Raw genomic sequence first — 22177 nt, 5'->3', positions numbered from 1 at the left:
TACCTTACAATTAAATTAAATATGATTAATTAAATAAAAAAAACTCAGAAAACAGATACAGCCATTTTTATACAAAACAGGAAAATTAGAAAGATTTTTAAATGCTCTTGGTTTTTTCGGCTTACCAATAACGAGCACAGACAATCTGTGCATTCCAGTGACATTTGCACACAGCAATTGTAACTCGCTCTTTTCTCATCTTAAAACTTGGTGCAGGCATTTCTCTTTTAGTGGCTAGGGTTTTTCTCGGTAATGCTTTCCATAATAAGCCCGTCTCATCAACATTATAAAATGTTTCTTTCTCTTAATTTGCTGTAACTGAAGCAAACTTACTTTTCAAAGGACACCCTGCTGATTTATCTGCAGAAATTTCTCGCCTCGAATATCTAGTTCACATATACCGTGGCTAGTTTTTCAGCCAACCTGTACTTGCCTTAAAATCTTCAATACCTATTAATTTTCGATTAAAATCCAATGCTTTTTCACAGAATATTCGGCCAGACACCGATTCACCTAAACTTCACACTGAAGAAAACAAAAAATAAATAAAGTTTGTGCCCTCTCTAAAGTGGCATTTAAGTTTTGATGTAGTCTTTTTTCCTGCTAGATCCTCCTTCACTATCCATAATCGACACAAATTCTGTTATAGCATTGGAATTTTTCTTCATGTCATAAATTGTGAAGTCTCCACATTTGGAAAGAACCCTTTGCAAAGATTTCCTAAAATTTCTTTCTAATTCTATTAATTTCCGTTTTATGTTGCAATGTTAAAACTACACATTCTCTTTTCATTCACATTTTACCATAAAAAACTGGGAAAAATAATAAAATCGCACAGTTTCGGGCCGATATTATTCTTACTGAATCTGGAACTAAACTAATCTGAAATTCACTCGTGGTTTCCGAGAATCACAGTAGTCTGTGATTTTTTCTAAAGCACATTTCTGAAGGTCACATGGAATTCTAGAGGTCACAACCATAAAACACAAACAATTTGCAGTTTTCGGTTTATTGGGCTTTTTGTTTGTACAATCTGTTATAAACAGGTAGCAAACTCAACATTTTGTTTATTATAATCAAAATTCAATTTGCAAAAGTGATTACTATAACCGAAGCTACCATTAATAAAAATTAATAAAAAAAAAAAGAAGAAAGATCAGCCTTTCAAATTATTCCGGATAATCAACATTCTACTGTATATATAAACAGTGTTAATATAACACTCACAGGTACCATGATGCCCCTAAGAAGTATTGTTGGCACCCAAAGAGCTCCACAGAAGTTTCAAATTCTTAAATTTAATACAGATAGCACAGTGTACCTGTTTTTTACATAATAGGATTCCCCGTGCTATAAAAATGTGCCATCAGGATTAAAAAAGTTAATCATATTCTTGAAAGAATGGGCTATCTTGCAAGTTACATCCAAAGTATACTGATTAAATTATATACTATACCATATTCATAAAAACTAAATTTTCTGTGAACTACACCAGAATAAACATTATATTACGAGATCTATGCAAATCCCCTGATCACATGCAACACAACTCACAAGCGGAGGCCTTTTTTTACCTGTGCCAAGTGTGAAAAGCCTGTTATCAAATACTCAATAATTTATATTAATCCATTTTTTAAGGGTTTCATCCTGCTTAATTTTAAATTTTTGAATGAGGCACATTTGATTAACAGAAGTGAACAATGTAGATATAACAGTGCAAACAGTGTCAACCTGCAATCATTTCACCAGAAAAATATCGCATCTATAATGACACTTATTTCAATAGTCAGCGAGATGAGGGGGAAAAAAGGGGTGAGATATCACATAAGTTTGTTAGAACTAACTGTGTTGAGAATTTTAGCACAGTCAATGATTGTTATGAATTTTCTGAGATCTATTCTGGAATCTTATCAGCCTGACTTAGCCAAGTGGTGAACTTAGAAGTGCAGTAGTACACATTTTTGAATTGACTGTGGTTTGAACCTGCATAATCATTAAATATGGTTAATGAAAATATTCTTGTCAAAATGATTAGTCAAAAACTTTTATGTAGGCATTCAATAGAAGCAGAGCATTTTTTGGCCTGATGAAGCTAAGTGGTCAGTGAGTTTCTTATTGAATTGACTATGGATCAAACCTACATGACTGCTAAATAGTTAATGACAATATTGATCATTAAATTATTGGTTGTTAACTCCTTTGACATATGTGATCATATTGTAATACAAGTAGAATGTTTTCTGATCTGATGTAGCAATGTAGTCAAAGCACAAATATCCCTACAAATATAATATAGCAGTTATATTATTATACAGATAGTGCCAGACTTTACGAGTTAATTCATTCCTAGCTTTTGCTCATAAAGCAAAAACTCAAGCGAGAATAAATTTCCCATAGACATGATGTTAAAAATATGGGTTACGTTCTCAACAATGAAATTAGTTAATTAGAAATGAAAACATAGCCTGTAAAATCAAGCAAATTATAATTTAAAGAAATTATTTATGACTTACAAATGTTAAAGAATTGTTATTCTTCATCATTGACTAAATGCACACTTGTTGATCACTCATTCTTGGGTTGGCACTCATTGGTTTGTTGGAAGCACAAGGAGTCATCTTCAGAAATGCGTCAAGAGGCATTTGTTTCAAAGATAATCTCTTCTCTTTTCTTTATAAATTTCATGATAGTATGCATAAGCATTTTTTAACGGCATGCACAAATTGCAACTAACTAACGCGATACGCGCAAGTGAAATTGCAACTGACACAATTTGCGGAGTAACAAGTTTGCGAAGCTTAAAAAAAAAAAAAAAAAAAAAAAAAGAATGAAGAGAATATTTTGAAAATTTATTTATGTTTTTTTTATATGATTAAAGATTGCAGTGAAGGGAAACACATTTGACCATAATAACGTAATTCCAGTTATCGGTATTTTTGCAAATGCAATAACATGGAGTTTACTACCCATTTATAATTGCTTGCAGTAACAGAAAAGCCCAATAAACTGGAAAGTGCAAATTGTTTTTGTTTTATGGTTGTGACCTCCATAAATGTGCTTTAGAAAAATATCACAAAGCCATTCAAAATTGATTCTTATAATGGAACATATGATAACCATGAAAGTGTGTGCATTTTAATGATTTGAATTGGTAACTAATACAATTTACGAACCAAATTTACAATTTATTTTATAGATTTTGCTTTACAATCAAGTTTGTTGATAATATAACTGTTAATTTTGAGCAATGATTCAAAAGTTATATTAATTAACAGTGGGAATTAATTTTCAATGAGTATCACAGGTTTGCATTAGCATTAGTAGTGACAAATGTTGCAAGAAAGCAAGCTTATACAGCATGAGCCAAAAAAAAAAAAAAAAACCCAACACTACCAATTTCACCTATCCATTACCTCCAATAGTTTTTCTAGTTCTTGTTTGATTTTATTTAAACTATCAACTTCCATAACAACAGATGGAAGTTTGCTCCAGCAATCAACCACCCATGCTAAAGGCAAACTTCAGCACACCTATTCTGCAACTGTCCTTCCACAAATTTGAATTTATGCCCCCTCATGTGCAGTTTGAACAAGAAGAATTCCATTAGCAATGAACTTGCTCAATCCATTCAAAGCCTGAAACACCTGAATCAGATCACCTTGCAGGTGCCTAATCTCCAAGCGCTGCAACACAAAGTATGAGGTAAAAAAATGATCTAAATATTAAAATGCTGTTTTTGAATCAAAAATGTTTTTTTAAATTTTTTTTTTTTTTAAATTTCATAAAGTGGAAATAATTTAGATCTCAGCACTGAGCATTTAAAATTAAGAAATCCCAGAATTGTAAAATTCCACTAAGATTACAATTCCTATTGTCAACGATGAGTAAAGAATGTATAAAAATTAATAAAATTTCTTACCTTTGGTAGCTCTATATGATTATTAAGATAAGCACTACTTCTCAGGCTATCATCCAAGTATCTACAGTTATCTGAACTGAATTTTCGTTCTATAGTACTTGTACATTTGCCATTATACTGCTTATGAAGAAAGTATATCACAGTACCTGGAAAAACATTTCAAAATACATCATTTATTAAACAGTGCCCTAATGAAATAAAATAATCACCCATAATATACAGCATAAGAGCATGGCTCATTTTATTCAGTTAAATCACCACAGTTATTAGCTGAAATTTTGTGACTGAAATGATCTAGTGCTTTTGCTAAACAGATGAGAATTCTTAATTACTAAATTTACAATGGTCAATAAGTATACAGGGCATCTGAATCATTAGTCACTGAAATGAACATACCTATCTTCACATAAGTACTAGTAGAAGTCCTTATGTATGTTTACTAGCTGAAAGCCAAACAAACAAATGCAGATGTTTATAAAAACTAGAAAATGAAAAGAACAAAATTAAAACAAAATCAAAGTATAAGATTCCTTTTCTTCTATGCATAAAGTTGGCCTCATTACTGTAAGTAACCTTTGAAGAATATTCATTTACTATTTTTAATTAAGCAATAAGTCTCTCTCAAATATTAATGTAAAATAATTTTCCTACCTGTCTTTTTTTTAAAATCTGTCCCTCTGTCTAAGTAGTAGTAGTAGCATGTGAATGAGCTTATGCAGCATCAGCCAAAAAAAAAAAAAAAAAATCACACGATTCCCTTCAAATGCCTGTCCAGTTCCTCCTTAAATTTATTCAACCTATCAACTTCCACAAAAACAGATGGAAGTTTGTTCCAGCAATTAACCACCAGCTGGCTAAAGGCAAATTTCCGCACATCTATTCTACATCTGTCTTTTCTTAATTTGAAATTATGCCCCCTTAGGTTCATAATCTGAACAAGTGGAAGGATCCCATCAGAATTCAGCGTGCTCAACCCATTCAAGGCCTTATACACCTCAATCAGATCACCACTTTGCAATTTGCAGAACTTAAGCCTCTCTTGGTAAGAGGATCCCTTCATTCCCCTAACCAATCTTGTTGCCCTTCTCTGTACACGCTCAAGTAAATCTACATCCTTCCTAAAATGAGGCCTGCAGACCTGTACGCAGTACTCAAGGTGTGGCCTGACCATTGCCTTATACAAAGGGATAATCACCTCCTTTTCCCTGCTAGCAAAATTCCTATATATCATTAACAAAACCCAATGACCTGCCCTGGCAGCCTGTCTGCATTGCTCAGAAAACTTCATATCTGCCTGCACAATTACTCCCAGGTCTTTTTCATTTTCTACCACCTTAAATGTAGTACCACACAGTTGGTACGTTTCTCTGGGGTTACTTCTACCCATATGCAGTACTTTGCATTTGTCAAGGTTAAACTTCAGTTGCCACTTCTTAGCCCATCTGCCCAAATTATCTACATCCCGTTGCAGTAGCACACTGCCATTACTGTCACTAACAACCCTGCCAACCTTTGTATCATCTGCAAACTTCAACATTAAGCCTGATATAACTTCATCAATATCACTGATAAATATACAAAACAACAGTGGACCCAACACCGAACCCTGTGGGACTCCACTAATAACATTAGTCCACGAAGAGCAGCACCCATTGATTACCACCCTCTGTCTTCTCCCACTTAACCATCCTTTTATCCATTGTAGCAACTTACCCTTAATACCATTCTGCTCCAATTTGTACAATAGTCTTCCGTGCGCAACAGTGTCAAAAGCTTTCCTGAAATACAAATATATGATTTCAAAATTATTTGTTGCATCCAGTTCCTTTGTAACCACATCATAATACCCAATCAAATTTGTCAGACAAGACTTTCCCTTAACAAACCTGTCTAGATGATCCTGCAATGCATCTTTAACCAGTGACTCCATTATTTTACCCGGAACAGAAGTTAAACTAACTGGTCTGTAATTACTCGTGTCACCCTTCAATCCCCCTTTGTGAATTAATGATACATTTGCACATCTCCAGTCCATGGGAACGTCCCCTGAGTCCAAGGATGCTCTCATAATTATGGCTAAGGGTTTGCTTACTTCCTTTGCTGCCTCCTTTAATATAACCGGATAGATCCCATCCACAGAAGGTGCCTTCCATATGTTTAACTTCAGCAATTTTTCCCCAACTTTGCTCGCAGTTATTAAAAAATCATTTGATTCCCAGTTGGAGTTTGATAAGCGTATGGTCTCCACTTCCCTACAGAATTCCTCATGTGCAAATGTAGATGCAAAATACTCATTCAGTTTGCCAGCTATCTGAAAACCTCAATACTACCAAAATCCTCAATAATCGAACCATCGATATCAAGTGGACCAATCTGATTCATCCTGTTCCTTCTAGAGCTTACATAAGTAAAGAAGTCTTTACTATTTTTCTTTGCATCCTTTGCAAAAGATTTCTCGTACTCTGCCTTTGCTTATCTAAATCCTTTGTGACTTAATTACAGACTATCTTACGAGTATATCTACCATGGGCATCTGTGTCTCCTGATAATTTATATGGATCGCACACATTTTTATTCTCTGCCACAAGTCTCATTAGTTTTTCTGACATCCATTTAGGCCTAAACATTGAACAGTATTTCTTAGTTGGTATAAAAATCCTAGTAGCTTCCAAGATTGAATGCTTCCCATTTAGAATTTGCTGTTGGTAACATCATCAGTTGGCCCCATTATATAGAATTTAAAAAGTCTGAGACCGCTGTAGTCACCTTCATGAAATCAAAAACCCTTCCCTTTACCCCTGATGGTAGTTACATCTTTGAGTAAATCGCAGCAGCAGTTCAGTGATCACTGCCTCCTAGTGGTTCCTTTATCTGCAGATTTTTAATGCATGAATAATCACTGCTTATAATCAGATCAATAGTATTACTCCCTCTGGTTGCCTCTCAAACATGCTGCTATAGAAAACAATCATCCAATAAATCCACAAGTCTTGTTAGCGTGTGAGTGACCCAACCCACAAGTTCCAGTCTAAATCCCCCATTATAAGACAATCTGATTTACTGGCCCACTCTTATTTCTCTGTACAGTTGTTCACTGTACTCATCAGAGTACATTAGGCCTATAACACACTTCTACTCTCAACTTTGCTTTCCCAGTGCTTATGTCACACCAAACTGACTCAACACTGCACTGTCCACCCATGTCAACTGGATGCACATCCTTAGATTTTATGTGTTTCTTAACTAACAGCATCACCACTCCTCCCCTTTCTGTACACATTGTACTCTCCGAATTCCCATTCTGAATTCCTTATCTCTGTGTGACATCATACCTCAGATATCCCAACAATATCTGCCTTTGATGTCTTCACCAGTAGCTCAAATTCAATTTTTTTTACTATACTCCTAGCATTGGTATATATTAACCTGTTCTTACTCTTAGTTACCCTAACACAACCCATGTATTTACTTGTTCCGTGATGACTCCCAGCAGTCCTTGAAATCCCTAGCTTCTCACTTTCCAGGCTGCTGCTGTTCATACCAATAAAAGCAGTGCAAGAATCACCTTCACCTCTGCCTGGGGCTACTGTTAATCTACTAGTCTGTGAATCCCCCGAAGCTAGCAGTTTTCCGACCCACCTAACACTGCCTCAATATCATAAGTAAATATTCTTGCACCCTTCCTATTTATGTGTATCTCATCCCTGCATAAACAATCTCTCCTGTCTCCTGTTATATGCATATACCATGACTATACAAAATCCCCTCATAGTACTGACCAGAGAAGTACAAAAATATAAAAGATGACTGAAAGAAACTACAAATGTGAAAAACTACAAAATGTCAGTGAGACAGTATGCTTCCTTTGCCAAATTAAAACTAACAAAAGTTGAAATTATAGAGAAAAAAATAAATTACAATCTTCAGAATGAAGCACTGATGGAAGTGTGGCATATATAAAAGAGAAATGTAAATACCAGGGAAAAAGCATGAGAGAAAATTCAATTGCTCACATAACTCGCAGATGAAGCAAGTTCAATTACTCGCATGTGAAGAAAAGATTAGTGTTTCAATAACATCTCAGCCAAGCCCTTGCTGGGTTGAGTGGCTATTGAAGATACAAGCGGTAGAAAAACACCCTCTGACCAGTGAAGCACACAAAACTGTGAAAAGGAACCAAGATATGTAAAGTACTCAAGATGTGGCTAAATTACTGCTTTATACAACTGAATGATTAATGCCTTGTTCCTGTATATTATTTACAATTTCTGTACATAACTGACTGCCTACCTTAATTACTGTCATCATAAGCTGTCCTAGCATTTTGTGTGCACTGCTCAGAGAACTTTATGTCAACTGCAAAATTACCCCTAAATTTTATTTTTTTCTTTTTGTTCTCCACCACCTTGAATGTGGTAACATCCAATTGGTATGTTAGTAGTAGTAGTAGTAGCAGTAGTGGCATGTGATGCAAGAAAGCAAATGTATGAGCATATGCAGCATCAGCCAAAAAAAAAAAAATCACACCATTCCCTCCAAATGCCTGTCCAGTTCCTCCTTAAATTTATTCAACCTATCAACTTCAACAGTGACAGATGGAAGTTTGTTCCAGCAATTAACCACCCGCTGGCTAAAGGCAAATTTCCGCACATCTATTCTACATCTGTCCTTTCTTAATTTGAATTTATGCCCCCTGAGGTTCGTAATCTGAACAAGTGGAAGGATCCCATCAGAATTCAGCGTGCTGAACCCATTCAAGGCCTTATACACCTCAATCAGATCACCGCGCAGGTGCCTAGTCTCCAGCCACTGCAATTTGCAGAACTTAAGCCTCTCTTGATAAGAGGATCCCTTCATTCCCCTCACCAATCTTGTTGCCCTTCTCTGTACATGCTCAAGTAAATCTACATCCTTCCTAAAATGAGGCCTCCAGACCTGTACGCAGTACTCAAGGCGTGGCCTGACCATTGCCTTATACAGAGGGATAATCACCTCCTTTTCCCTGCTAGCAAAATTCCTATATATCATTGACAAAACCCCATGACCTGCCCTGGCAGCCTGTCTGCATTGCTCAGAAAACTTCATATCTGACTGCACAATTACTCCCAGGTCTTTTTCATTTTCTACCACCTTAAGTGTAGTACCACACAGTTGGTACGTTTCTCTGGGGTTACTTCTACCCATATGCAGTACTTTGCATTTGTCAAGGTTAAACTTCAGTTGCCACTTCTTAGCCCATCTGCCCAAATTATCTAGATCCTGTTGCAGTAGCACACTGCCATTACTGTCATTAACAACCCTGCCAACCTTTGTATCATCTGCAAACTTCAACACTAAGCCTGATTTACCTTCATCAATATCATTGATAAATATACAAAACAACAGTGGACCCAACACCGAACCCTGTGGGACTCCACTAATAACATTAGTCCAAGAAGAGCAGCACCCATTGATTACCACCCTGTCTTCTCGCACTTAACCATCCTTTTATCCATTGTAGCAACTTACCCTTAATACCATTCTGCTCCAATTTGTACAATAGTGTCAAAAGCTTTCCTGAAATCCAAATATATGATATCAAAATTATTTTTTGCATCCAGTTCCTTTGTAACCACATCATAATATCCTATCAAATTTGTCAGACAAGACTTTCCCTTAACAAACCCATGCTTTGTCTGAATTATTGCTGCAGTCTTGTCTAGATGATCCTGCAATGCATCTTTAACCAGCGACTCCATTATTTTACCCGGAACAGAAGTTAAACTAACTGGTTATTCTGAGATTACTGTTATCGAAATAAAGTACCTTATATTTATCAGTGTTAAACTTCATTTGTTACTTCCCAGCCCATCTGCCTAATTTCTCTAGGTCTTGTTGCAGTAACCTACCCTGGTTTTCCTCTTATCAATCACCCTGCCAACCTTTGCATGATGAGCAAACTTCAACAATGAATTTGATATGCCTTCAACAGTATTAGTTATAGCCGTGACAAATGATACAAGAAAGAGATTATACAGCATTAATGGGCAAAAAAGCTTCCCATCTCAGCTGACCATTCATTCCCCTCTAACAGATTGAATAAATTCAAAGGACTAGACAAACTACCCACTTCCACAACAATAGATGGAAATCAGTTCCAACAATCAACTATCCATTGGCTGAAGGGTAATTTCTACATATCCATCCTGCAACCATTCTTCCTCAATTTAAATTTATGCCCCTCACGTGTGTAGTCTGAGCAAGAGGAAGGAAGGATACCATCAGCACTGAGCTTAGTCAGTCCATTAAAAGCTTTAAACACTTCAATCATATTACCCTTGCAGGTGCCTAAGCTCCAAATGCAGTAATTTACAAAACTGAAGCCTTTCCCTAAAACAGGTCTGTAATTACTCATGTCACCCTTTGATCCCCCCTTTGTGAAATGGGGATACATTTGCACATCTGCAATCCAGAGGCCACCTTGAATCCAATGATCCTCTCATAATAACGGCTAAAGTTTTTCTTACCTCCTTTGTTGCCATGTTTAAATATAACCGGTTTTAATATAACCGATCCCATCCTACCCAGGTACTTTTTTCATGTTTAGTTTTACTAATTTCTCTTCCACTTTCCTTTCAGTCATCACAAAATCATTTAGCTTCCTATTTGAATTTGATACACTTCTGGTATCAACGACCCAAAAAATTACCCATGTGCAATTGTAGATGCAAAATATAGATTCAGTTGGTGAGCAATCTCGGCAGGATCATCAACAGTTAAACCATAACTAGCAGACAAATGTGACTCATCCCCTTCCTCCCAGTATTTACATAAGTAAACAAGTCTTTGCTGATTTTCTTTGCATTCTGTCAGAGACTTCTCATAACCAGCCTTAGGTTGCCTAGCCTCCTTTGTGACTTGATTGCAGACTAGTTCATATCTACTGCAGGTTCTGTATCACCTGATATGCATTCCATGCATATTTTTTATATGCATTCCATGTATTTTTCTTCTCTGCCACAAGTCAGTTCATCTGACATCCATTTAGGTCTAAGCCATGAACAGCATCTCTTAGTCGGTACAAAAAAGCCTAGTAGCTTCTATGATTTCTTCCCTGAATGCTTCCCATTTAGAAATTTCTCCTGATAACATCATCAGTTATCCACCGGATAGAATTTAAAAACTGTCTGAGAACATTGTAGTCATCTTTCCAAAAGCAAAAACCCTTCCCTTTGCCCTTCACAGCAATTACATCCAGATGTGGACTGGCCATAAGACTTACCGGGGAAACCCCATAGGCCGGGGGCCAGAGTGATTTTGGCCATAAACACTAGTATGAGGCTTCTACAAGTTTTCCCCAGTAAGAATTTCTGACCCAGTCCACCTCTGGTTACATCTATAAGTAAATCACATATCAAAACACTGTTATAACTGCCACTGAGTAGATGTTTTCTTTGCAGATTCTTAATGCATGAAGAGTCACTGCTTATAATCAGATAAAAAGAGTATTGCTTCCTCTTGTTGCTTCTCTAACATGCTGCTGTAGGATATAGTCATCCAATAAATTCACAACAAAAGTCTTGCTAACGTGCGAGTGACCAATCCACAAGTTCCAGTCAATATCTGGAAAGTTAAAATCCCCCAATATAAAACGGCCTCCGTAGCCAAGTGGTCAGGAGCGGGAGTGCAGTTATCATACGCTCCTTGAGCAGACCAGGGTTCAAGCCCCTGATTGCTAAATACGGTCGATCTGCCAACCCGCACTGGACCAGTGTGGCAGATTATGGTCCATTTCCCTCAACATGAATTGTTGAGGAGGCTTCCATCCTGCAGTGGGTTGATAATGGCTGCAGTTTAACTTTTTTTTTTTTTAAGACATTGATTTACTGGCCCACCATTTATTTGTATAGGTGTTTGTTATACTCACCACCATCATTAGGACTATAATACACTCCTATTCTCATTTTTGTTTTCCCACTGCTTATGTCACACCAAAATGACTCAATGCACTGGCCAACAATGCCATGTTGACTGGATGCACTGTCTTAAATTTTGTTTCTTAACTAAGAACATAATATCTACCCCCTGCTCCTGTCCTTTATACACTGCACTCCTCATATTCAAATTCTGCATATCTTATGTCTGAGTGACACCATGTCTTCAATATCCCTACAATGTCTGTATTTCATGACTAAACCAGTACTTCAAATTCAGATTTATTTACCGTGCTTCTAGAATTAGTGGGCATGTACCTGTTTTTACTCTTAGTAATCTTAAGATAGTACATGCCTGTGCTTGTCTCATGATGACCCCCCTCCCCAGCAGGCCTTGTAATCTCCAACACCTTGCTTTTCAGGTTGCTGCAAGTTCCAACTGAAGCAATGCAAGAATTACACCTCTGCATTTGGCTGCTGTTAATATATTAGACTGTATCCCCATAAACAAGCAGTTTTCTGACCCAATCTAAACTGCCTCATCAACATTAAGAAATATTCTAGCATCCTTTCTATTTAAGTGCATCCCATCCTTTATAAAAATGATCTCTCCTATTAACAAGCACAGACCAAGCTGAGAAAGTTCTACAGCATGAGCCTTGCACAATTTCTACAGAGGCATATTGATTGACAAAGCTCTCCTGTACTCCTTGCCAATGTGTTTAGGCAAAATTGCAACCACTTTCAACTGTTTGTTGAAATAGTTGAAAGGCCAGCAGAATTGCAGACACTTTCTACTGCTTTCGGTATTTACTGTTACTAAATACTGGAAACAGTAAGGGGCCCCACCCTGGGCCCCTTACTATAAAATCTAAGTATATCAATTTTATTTTTTCGTTACTTTGTGACTACATTATAGTAGCTGATCAGACTGGTTATACAGGATGCTATGATTGCTGCATAACTGCATTTCTGTCAAGATGGTTAAATGTTACTTCTTCAACCACTGACTCCATTATTTTCCCTAGAGCAGAACTCAAGCTTACAGTTCTGTAATTACTTACTTTGTAATAGGTAATTACAGTTCTGTAATTACCTATTATGTCCGCGTTAAAACAAGTAACGCGGACATAACAGGGCTTACGGAGACGTGGTGCCACCCAGAAATTGGGGATGATGAGTTTCAGTACGGTTTGTATAATGTATTTAGGAAGGATAGGGTAGATAGAAGGGGTGGTGAGGTAATGCTTCTTATCAGAAGCAGCCTGAGTGCGATGACAGCTTTCCCAGATTCAGACATTTCACATGCTAGTATAGAATCTGTATGGTGTGAGATAATTGGAAACAAAGGTATAATGCAAGTAGGAGTAATCTACAGACCAGGTGATTGTGAAGATTATGACGAAAGCCTTTACATGCAAATGGAATGGGTAAGTAAGCGTCAATGTCTTACTATGGGTGATTTCAATTTGCCTCCAACTGATTGGAGTAAATGGGAAGGAAAACTTGACATGGGGAACAAAATTTTTAAATCAACTAGATGACTGTTATTTGTATCAACATGTCAGGGAAAGTACTAGAGAAAAGAATATCCTAGACCTCATCATCACAGATGAATCAGATGACATAACAGGGCTGACAGTAGAGGAACCAGTAGCAGGAAGTGATCACGGAGTTCTACGGTAGATGATGAGAGTGGTAGCAGTAGTAAAAGGCAAAGGAATGGGTTTTAATTTCAGAAAAGGAAATTACGATGCCTTAAGGTACTACATGGCCTCTATTAACTGGGTAGATATCGCACAGAGAATGAATACAATTGAACTGTGGTATGCTTTTAAAACATTAATCACAGATGCCTTGAATGTGTATTTACCATTAAAAAAATACTCCACAAGGAGGGTTCCAAGTTGGAAGAATAGTGAAGTTGCCACATTACTTGAGCAGAAAAAGGTGGCATGGAAAGGTTACAGAGCAATAAAAGTACTGAAGCCTATATTTACAAATGAAAAACCTTTTATGGCAATGGGAAATTGTGGGAACAAAGTTGAAAAATATGTAATTAATGATATTGAAATTTCGCAAGATTATTTAATGAAAAAACTTTCAAGCCTACAGGCCAGTAAGGCTCCTGGAGTTGATGGAATATACCCTATAATCTTAAGGGAGGCGGCAAGTGAGTGCATTGAACCATTGAGGCTAATTATGCGAGCATCACTAGACTCTGGGGAGATTCCGTTGGATTGGAAAAGTGCCAATGTATCTCCCATACATAAGGGTAGTTCTAAGAGTGAAGTGGGAAATTATCGACCTGTCAGTCTGACTTCAGTGGTAGGGAAAATCACGGAGGCAGTGATCAAGGGTGGAATTCAGTATCATTCGGATAGAATTGAAATTCTCAAGGATACTCAGCATGGTTTTGTAAAGAGAAAATCATGTTTAGCAAATCTGGTTCGCTATTTTGAAAGGGTCACTCACGAGCTGGATTTAGAGAATAATTTCGACATTATTTATTTAGATTTCAGCAAAGCTTTTGACTCAGTCCCACATGAGAGGTTTTCTTTATAAGCTGGAACAGGTTGGAATCACTGGGAAAATCCTTAGATGGATATTAGGATGGCTTCAGGGCAGGAGGCAGAGGGTTGTGATAAATGGCTATTCCTCAGATTCGGTTGATGTAAGAAGTGGGGTTCCCCAAGGATCAGTATTAGGACCACTGTTGTTTTTAATTTTCATAAACAACATCGATGAGGGGATAGAGGGCGTGATGTCTAAATTTGCAGATGATGTTAAGATTGGTAGAGTAGTTAATGATCACTGTCAAGCTAAGCTTCTTCAGAGAGACCTAGATAGACTTCAGGAATGGTCAGAGAAATGGCAGTTATACCTTAATCAACAAAGTGTAAGATATTACACCTGGGAAACAGTAATCCCAAAATAACTTATTCACTTGGAGTTCAACTAAACCCAGTACTGGAGGAAAGGGACTTGGGTGTTACGATACAGTCAGACATGAAATTCTCTGAGTATTGTAAACAGGTTGCAAGGAAGGCCCATGGTGTCCTATCGATGATCTATCAAACTTTTGCAAGTAGAGATAGGGACGAAATTTTCAAGATTATAAATGATGCTAGAACTAGGGGACATAAATTCAAGTTACGGGGGGGAAATGTTTAGATTGGACTACAGGAAGTTTTATTTTAGCCAGCAAGTTATAAATTACTGGAATAAGTTGCCTACATGGGTGGTAGAGGCTGACAGTTTGGGGAAATTCAAAAGGTCATCTGGATAGTACCTTCGGGTGAGGGAAGCACATAGGATAATAGGTTTAATTTCCTTTTCTTTTATTAATTATTATTTATTTTATTATTTTTTTTTTTATCATTGTTTTATTTAGGTTTTTTTTTTTTTTTTGGCTGGTGCAGCATAAGCCATAGGCTTTCTTGCACCATGCGGCCATTACTAATACTAATACATAATATGAAATATTTTTTTTAGAATTGTGAATAGCAGAGACATTTTCACATCTCCAATGTGTAGGGACCTTCCCTGAATTCAAAGATGCTTTCGTGATTACGGGTAAGGGTTTGTTTACATCGTATTGCTTCTTTCAACATTTCCATCAGACTCAGGTACTTTATTTACTTTTAGCTTCACCAATTTCCCTTCCACTTTACCCTCAATTATCACAAAATCATTTAGCTCTCACTTAGAATTAGGTATACTTTTGGTAATCCCATCCCTAAGAACTTCTTCACTTGTGAATGCAGATGTATAATATTTATTCAGTTTTTCAGCAACCTGTACAGTAGATTAACAGTAAATAAAAATATTAACAATTACAATAGATAAAAATATTAACAACTTCTACAACTACTTCCTTGACTTCCGTCCTCCTATTTGGCATTTGGTAAAAACATCAGCTGGTCCTACTGAAAAGAATTTAAAAACTATCAAAGACTATTGTATTTATCCTTGCAAAAGAAAATCACCTGGACCTTTACTGCTGATAATTATATCTTTAAGTAAATCTCGCATCAATATATTACAATCATTACCATCTAGTGGTTCCTTTACTGTAAGATTCTTAATGCATGAAGAGTCACTGCTGCTATTCAGATCAAGAGTATTGCTTTCCCTTGCTACCTTTCTTGCATCCTTTCTAACATTCTGTATAGAAAACAGTCACCAATAAATCTCCAAATGTTCTACTACTTCACCTTTTTACAGGTGAACAACAAACCCACAAGTCCAATCAATATCTGGAAAGTTAAAATCCCCCACCCCCATGATAACATTCTGATTCACCAGCCTTTGTATTTTTCTGTGTCCATTATACTCTTTACAATCTATTCAGCCTATATAAGATACTCCCACTCTCATTTTTGCTTTCCCAGTGTTTATGTCATACCAGACTGACTCAAAATTACACTCATGACTCATGTCAATAACATATTACTCAACCAAGGGCATAACTTCACTCCCACCACTCCTGTCCTGTCCTGTCTGTCCTTTCTGTACATAATGTGTGCACTGTATTCAGATTCTGCATCCTCTGTGTTCAAGTATGGCACATTTCTGAGATCCCTATGATGCCTGCATTTGATGGTTTAACTAATGCTTCAAATTAAATTTATTTATCATAATAACCCTAACATTAGTATGTAAATATGCCTGGTTGCACTGCTAATAATATTGACAGAGCCAATATATAGTTAAAATATCAAACTAATTTTTTAATATTTATTTTTTTAAAAAATTGTCTCACATACGATCTAGTCAAAACATTGACTACCTACCTAATATTGGCAGTACCACTGCTACACAGCAAGGCATAGATGACAAGGTCTTTGAACGTGGTAGGAGGTATGTTGTATCATGTCACCAGGATTGCATCCCATAGATCTGCAATGGTTCATGGTGGACAATCTAAATGCTGGATCTGTTGATCCATGTAATCCCTGACATGTTCTATGGGATTCATATCTGGCAAATTCAGCAGTCAAGGTAGCACCTGGAAGTCACTTTCAGGTTTGATGAACCACTTTCAAACAATACTGGCAGTGTGACAAGGTACATTAACTTTCTGGAACACACCTGTGCCATCCAGGAAGACAGTCACCATGAAAGGATGCATTTGATCAGCCGCAATGGATAAGTAGTTTTTTTGTATTCAGAGTGTGGTCTAGGGGCATGAAGGGACCAAGGAATTCCCTGAAAAACATCCACCATACTAAAACACTGATGCCACATGCCTGTTGGACCAGACACTGGAGCAATTCCTCTCCACAGCTTGTTGCCAAACCCTCCATCTGCCATGTACAGCACAGCAGGAAACATTTAAGTGTCATTGGTGATGGGTGGCAGTAAGTACAGGCAACCCCCATATAACACAGTACTTCTACAACATGGTTTCACTCTAACATGATTGATAAAGTGTGGCAATCCTCGCAAAACACGGTATTTATATGACATGGTTTTGCTCTAACACTATTACAGAATTGTGGCAAACCTCGCATAACACAGTATTTTTGAGCTACTGTGCAGGGAAAACTGTTATTATGTTGGATGTAATTTTTCAACATTTCCATTCTTTTTTGTGAATCCCTGTTTTTGGCTCACTAATCATTATGAAAAAAAAATTATGGGGAAATTCATGTGTTGGATTCTGTGCTATTGAACTTGTGGAAAAATCTAGATTTCAAAGTTTTATTACTATTGGATAATGTGCCAGCCATCCAAAATATTTAAGTCATCTAAACGTTGAAGTAATGTTCCTACCACCAATTACAACTTCTTTAATTAGATCAAGGCATTATAACTACCTTTAAAACTCATTACATCAGAAAATCATTACAATGGATTTTGGAAAAAATTGATTCCAAATTAAATTGATGAGAAATTGAAGTAATGGAGGAATTGAAACATTTTTCAATTGTGGACTGTATTGGAATCATGGCTTTATTGCTAAAAAAAGTAAACCATCAACATTAAATGAATGTTGGAAAAATGTATGGCCAAAGTCAGTTCATTCAGGAAATATGGTTGAACCAGCAGAAAACGGAATCGGTGCAATAGTAGAACTTGCTAAGTTGATAGGAGGGGAAGGTTTTGATGATATGATTACTGAAGCTCTCATGGGTAGCACAGTTGGTAGAATCTCTGTCCTCCCCCACACCGGGTAGAAAAGACCTAAGTTCAAATCCCATCAATGACTGGAGGAATTTTTATGGGTTTTTTTCAAAACGTGAGTCAGTCGGTTTCAGGCAAGGGTAGCATGTTTTTTCTCCCAGAAACTCAGGTTTTTCATCCAGCAAAATAGAAAAAATCTACCTCAGAACAATTTATAGACAATATACACAGAACAACATGGCCTTAGCCACTGATGCTCCTAAAAAAAAAAAAAAAGATTACTGAAGACATTAAAGAATTACTCATGGAAAAAGAGGCTGGCAAAGCAGATTTAGTGGAAATGGCATTGGAGACAAATCAAATCAATTCAGAGGATGACAGCGCAGTTGAAAATTCTGCTGAACTCACAAATTTTACAAATTTTAAGTATATGGAAAGTTAACAGAGCAACTGGAATCTTATTTTTGAATTCAGATTCTTCGACTGAAAGGAGCCCAGAGTTCAAAAGAGCCTCAAAAATGCTGTTCCATACGATGAAATTTACATCTATCAAGCAAAAGCAAGCTGTTGTTATTTGGTTTTTAGGAGCATTAGCAACTAAGGCCATATTGCTCCGGGATATGCGGTGGTCATTTCCTGACCTTTCCTCGTCCTCCGTATTTGGTGGTGACGGGCTCGAACCCCGGTCTAATCAAGAAGCGTGTGCTACGCACTGCTGCTCCTTCCCACCTGGCTACGGAGGCGCCCTGCAAAAGCAAGCAAACCCAGATTAATGATTTTTTAAAGAGAGCAAAAGATACACAAAATCTAGAATGATGTATTTTTGTTAGTTTTGTTAACATTTTGCTAACGAAATGGTGTATTTTTGTTACTGAAGGAATGGCTCTTGGAACCCTCCTTTTTTGTACTGGTTCTTAGTCCCATATAACATGGTTTTGCACTACACAAGATTTTATAGAAACCTAACTACCGAGTTATACGAGGGCTACCTGTATTGTATCTTGACTGGGTGCCAATAAGGAGGAGGATTTGCTAGATCAAGGTCTTGGAAACACCACTGGTCATCCCCTGATTAAAGTTCATGGTGAATTGTTCCACTACTTTCTGTCCCTCGGCTCACACAAGGAATGACAGCCTATGTCCTCCATGTCATTGATGAGGCATAGATACCCACTGCTCTGCTTACTTTCCATCCACTCTTGGAACACCTCAACTACAACATTGAACAGCCCACAAGACTCACAATGTCTGTAATACTGCCACCCTTCAACTATCACCAGACAATCATCCCTTTTTTGAAGTCTCTCATATCATGTCAATCAAGTACTTCATATGGACCGCATGTCATAAGCCTGAAGAATCACATTAACCAGTTCTCACTGTGAAACCAAGTGAGGAGGAACAGCTGATTGCTAAAACATGGGGATGTTCATAATGTTTTGACTGGACAGTGTATATGGCAATTAAAAAAAAAAAAAAAAAAATAGATTATGTCAGTCATATATATGGATTGAATAAGTATTAATAATTTAAAATGAAACATTTGTAGTTAGTGAAATTACACAGAATAAAAACATCTTACCATTTCTTTCCAAAAAAATTAAATACATATTCACTTACTTGTTAATGCTGTTACACATACTAGAACAGCAATCACAATCCCTGCTACAGCTCCTGAGTTTAGATTACTTGATCTATTGTCACTAACAGAAGGTAAAGCATCCTTGGTAATTTCTACTCCTGAAAGTGGAGGAAAACTTGAACCACTGTACACATTTACATTATCACTAGCTGACTGTGTGGAATTGAACACATCAGCAAATGTAGAAGTATGACTTGTCATTGATGATAAATCAATGTTTTTTTTTGGAAAATGAGTTTTCTCTTTTGACCTATTGGAATACACAGAAACAGGAGTAGTTAGCTGATCTAATAAAGTTCTGTTAGTAAGCAACACTGATGTAGGATGCACAAAGGTAGTTGCAGTTACAGACTTTGTAGATTCTGGATTAGCTACAGCACTATGTGTAACAGGTTGTACCGTGTGAACAGTATGAGAATCTGGAAATGTAACTGGTATTAGAAGTTTAAGCATAGATTTAGTGTCATTTATTGGATTTGAAGGTTCTGGATGACTATTTGTTTCATTATTTTCATACCTAAGGTTAAGTACATTGTAATCTCTCACATCAGATGAAGATGTCCAGTTATGATTAATATCTTCTGCAGAAAGCAATTTGTTCTGAACTTCTCCTTCGTTCTGATCTTGGTTAAAATCATCAGTAACTTTATAATTAGAAGTAACAGTAATCTCGGTAACAGTTTCCCCGATATCATCATTATGGTTAACATGTTCATCTAAGGTTTTACTATGGTGAGAAGATAAGATATAAGTTGAAGCAGTAGATGTCAGCAAGAAACTATGCTTCTGTGGTACTGAACTAGAAGCTGAAGATGCAGCAGACAATTTTCCTGGTCTAGGAAATGAAGAATGCGTAGAGGAAGAATATGGAAAATGATGACCATCATTTACAGAAGAAAGTTGTGTACTGGGTGGAGGTGGGTGGAAGTTGGAAGGAGTTTCAACTTGACGCTGGGACCATTTACCTTCAATTAAGGCATCAGAAATGTCAAATGGAATTAAGGCATCAGGAGAAATGTCATGACTACCTTTAGTAAATGCCTGTTCTTCTATTAGATGAGGTGGAAACTGAGATGCATCAATAAGTGAAGGGTTGGTTGCTTCTGTGCTGTGTAAATTATATCCTGAAGCCCATGGAAATGAATTTTTTTTTAAGTAGAAAGATGCATATTTCTTGACTGATTTAGAATCCACAGTAATAATGCTAAGCAGCAAAATAAGAATTAGCTGAGCTGAAAAAAAAAAAAATTTTTTTTTTTTAAGGAAATGCTGATAAAATGAAAAGTAATCAAGCAATATGATAAAATCTCTTATTAAAAAAGTCTGTAAAATTATGCAAATATTAAACTGAAGTAAGAATTAAAACAATTCATTTATTATTATTATAGTTTCATATGATACATCAATTTAAGGCAATAAGTAAAGCACTTTTAGCAAAATAATCTAAACATAGTTTCCTGCTCTGCTTATTTAAGATCATCTTTAAATTAAAAAATTTAAATAAAGTTTATTCATTTTTTGGAGTAGTTTTTCCCTAGAGATAACTGTCAGAATATGAAAAAAAAAAAAATGGTTAGGAACTTTAATGTACAGATACTTCATGAGTTATAGGTCTATATAGGCAGCAGTAAAGATGAGCAGTTGAGTGTTTGAGTATAGAATTTTATGAAAAGTTTTTGGGCCCATACAAGATGTTAATGGATTCTGGAGGATCAGAATGAACCATGAACTTGACCATCTTATTCAGGGTGCAGACATTGTCAAATTTGTGAAGAGCCAGAGACTTGCCTGGTTGGGACAGGTTACAAGAATGGATAACAGCAGAACAACTAAGAGTATAATGAAATGGAGACCTACCAGTAGGAGGGCAAGAGGAAGACTGCAGAAAAGATGGATGGATGAGAATCTTACTTCTGGGAGGGCTTATTGGTGGAACATCGATGAGAAGGCTAAGATCCACCCTGGATTATAACACCACTCAAATATATTAAAATATATTTATAATAAGGTTGAAATTCAGCTTTAAGAATGAGGTTGCTTTGGATTTTGACATATTTAGATAAAAGAAGAGACTACAAGTAGCTTGCTTCATCTATGGTCAATGAGCCAGGTCTGTGTGACAGCCTTGTTTAACATAAATGGACCACATTAAATTTTAAAGTTAAGTCACTTTTGCACCTACATAACATCAATAAATCTTTAATACATTTTGAATTTCAGTGAAATTAATAAACTGTCTACATCAAAGATCCCAACCTTCTGCTCAAGGGTACTGGACATGCACTTGGACAGTATTACACTGCTCTTCTACAAATGCTTAAAATCATGTTTGTCAGTTTTAGCACCTTTTTTTTTCTTCATCTCATTCTAATATGCTAGCCATGTGTTCACCTCTGAAGAACAAAAAACTTCTTTGAGAAATATCACAAATACTGAAGTATTTTTGGTTTAAAAGGAAGGGTGAAAGATTCCCCCTTCCTTCCTTATAAAGAAAATAAGAGAATTTACCACTTATCTACTTCTGAGTGTGGAATTAAGAGCTACTTCAGTGGCTAACATATGCACCATGTTCTG

The 22177-nt window shown here is 36.6% G+C and overlaps 1 protein-coding gene across 1 annotated transcript in view; it reads right to left on the bottom strand.

The window, feature by feature from the left end:
• The window catches only part of LOC150077186 (uncharacterized), a 117954-nt gene that overhangs the window by 6873 nt on the left and 88904 nt on the right, over positions 1-22177 (bottom strand). Inside the window, exons 4-5 of the mRNA XM_090385608.1 lie at positions 19582-20835; positions 3920-4065 (exon numbers count right to left, since the gene is read on the bottom strand). Of these exons, the coding sequence (XP_090241734.1) occupies positions 3920-4065; positions 19582-20835 (1400 nt within the window). The remainder of the gene's footprint in view (positions 1-3919; positions 4066-19581; positions 20836-22177) is intronic.

Source organism: Mastigoproctus giganteus, chromosome 12, assembly GCF_048544385.1.
Source record: "Mastigoproctus giganteus isolate SK-2022 chromosome 12, ASM4854438v1, whole genome shotgun sequence".
Lineage (NCBI taxonomy): Eukaryota > Metazoa > Arthropoda > Arachnida > Uropygi > Thelyphonidae > Mastigoproctus > Mastigoproctus giganteus.
The sequence above is the reverse complement of the archived record's forward strand: the minus strand, read 5'-3'. Positions and strand labels throughout refer to the sequence as shown.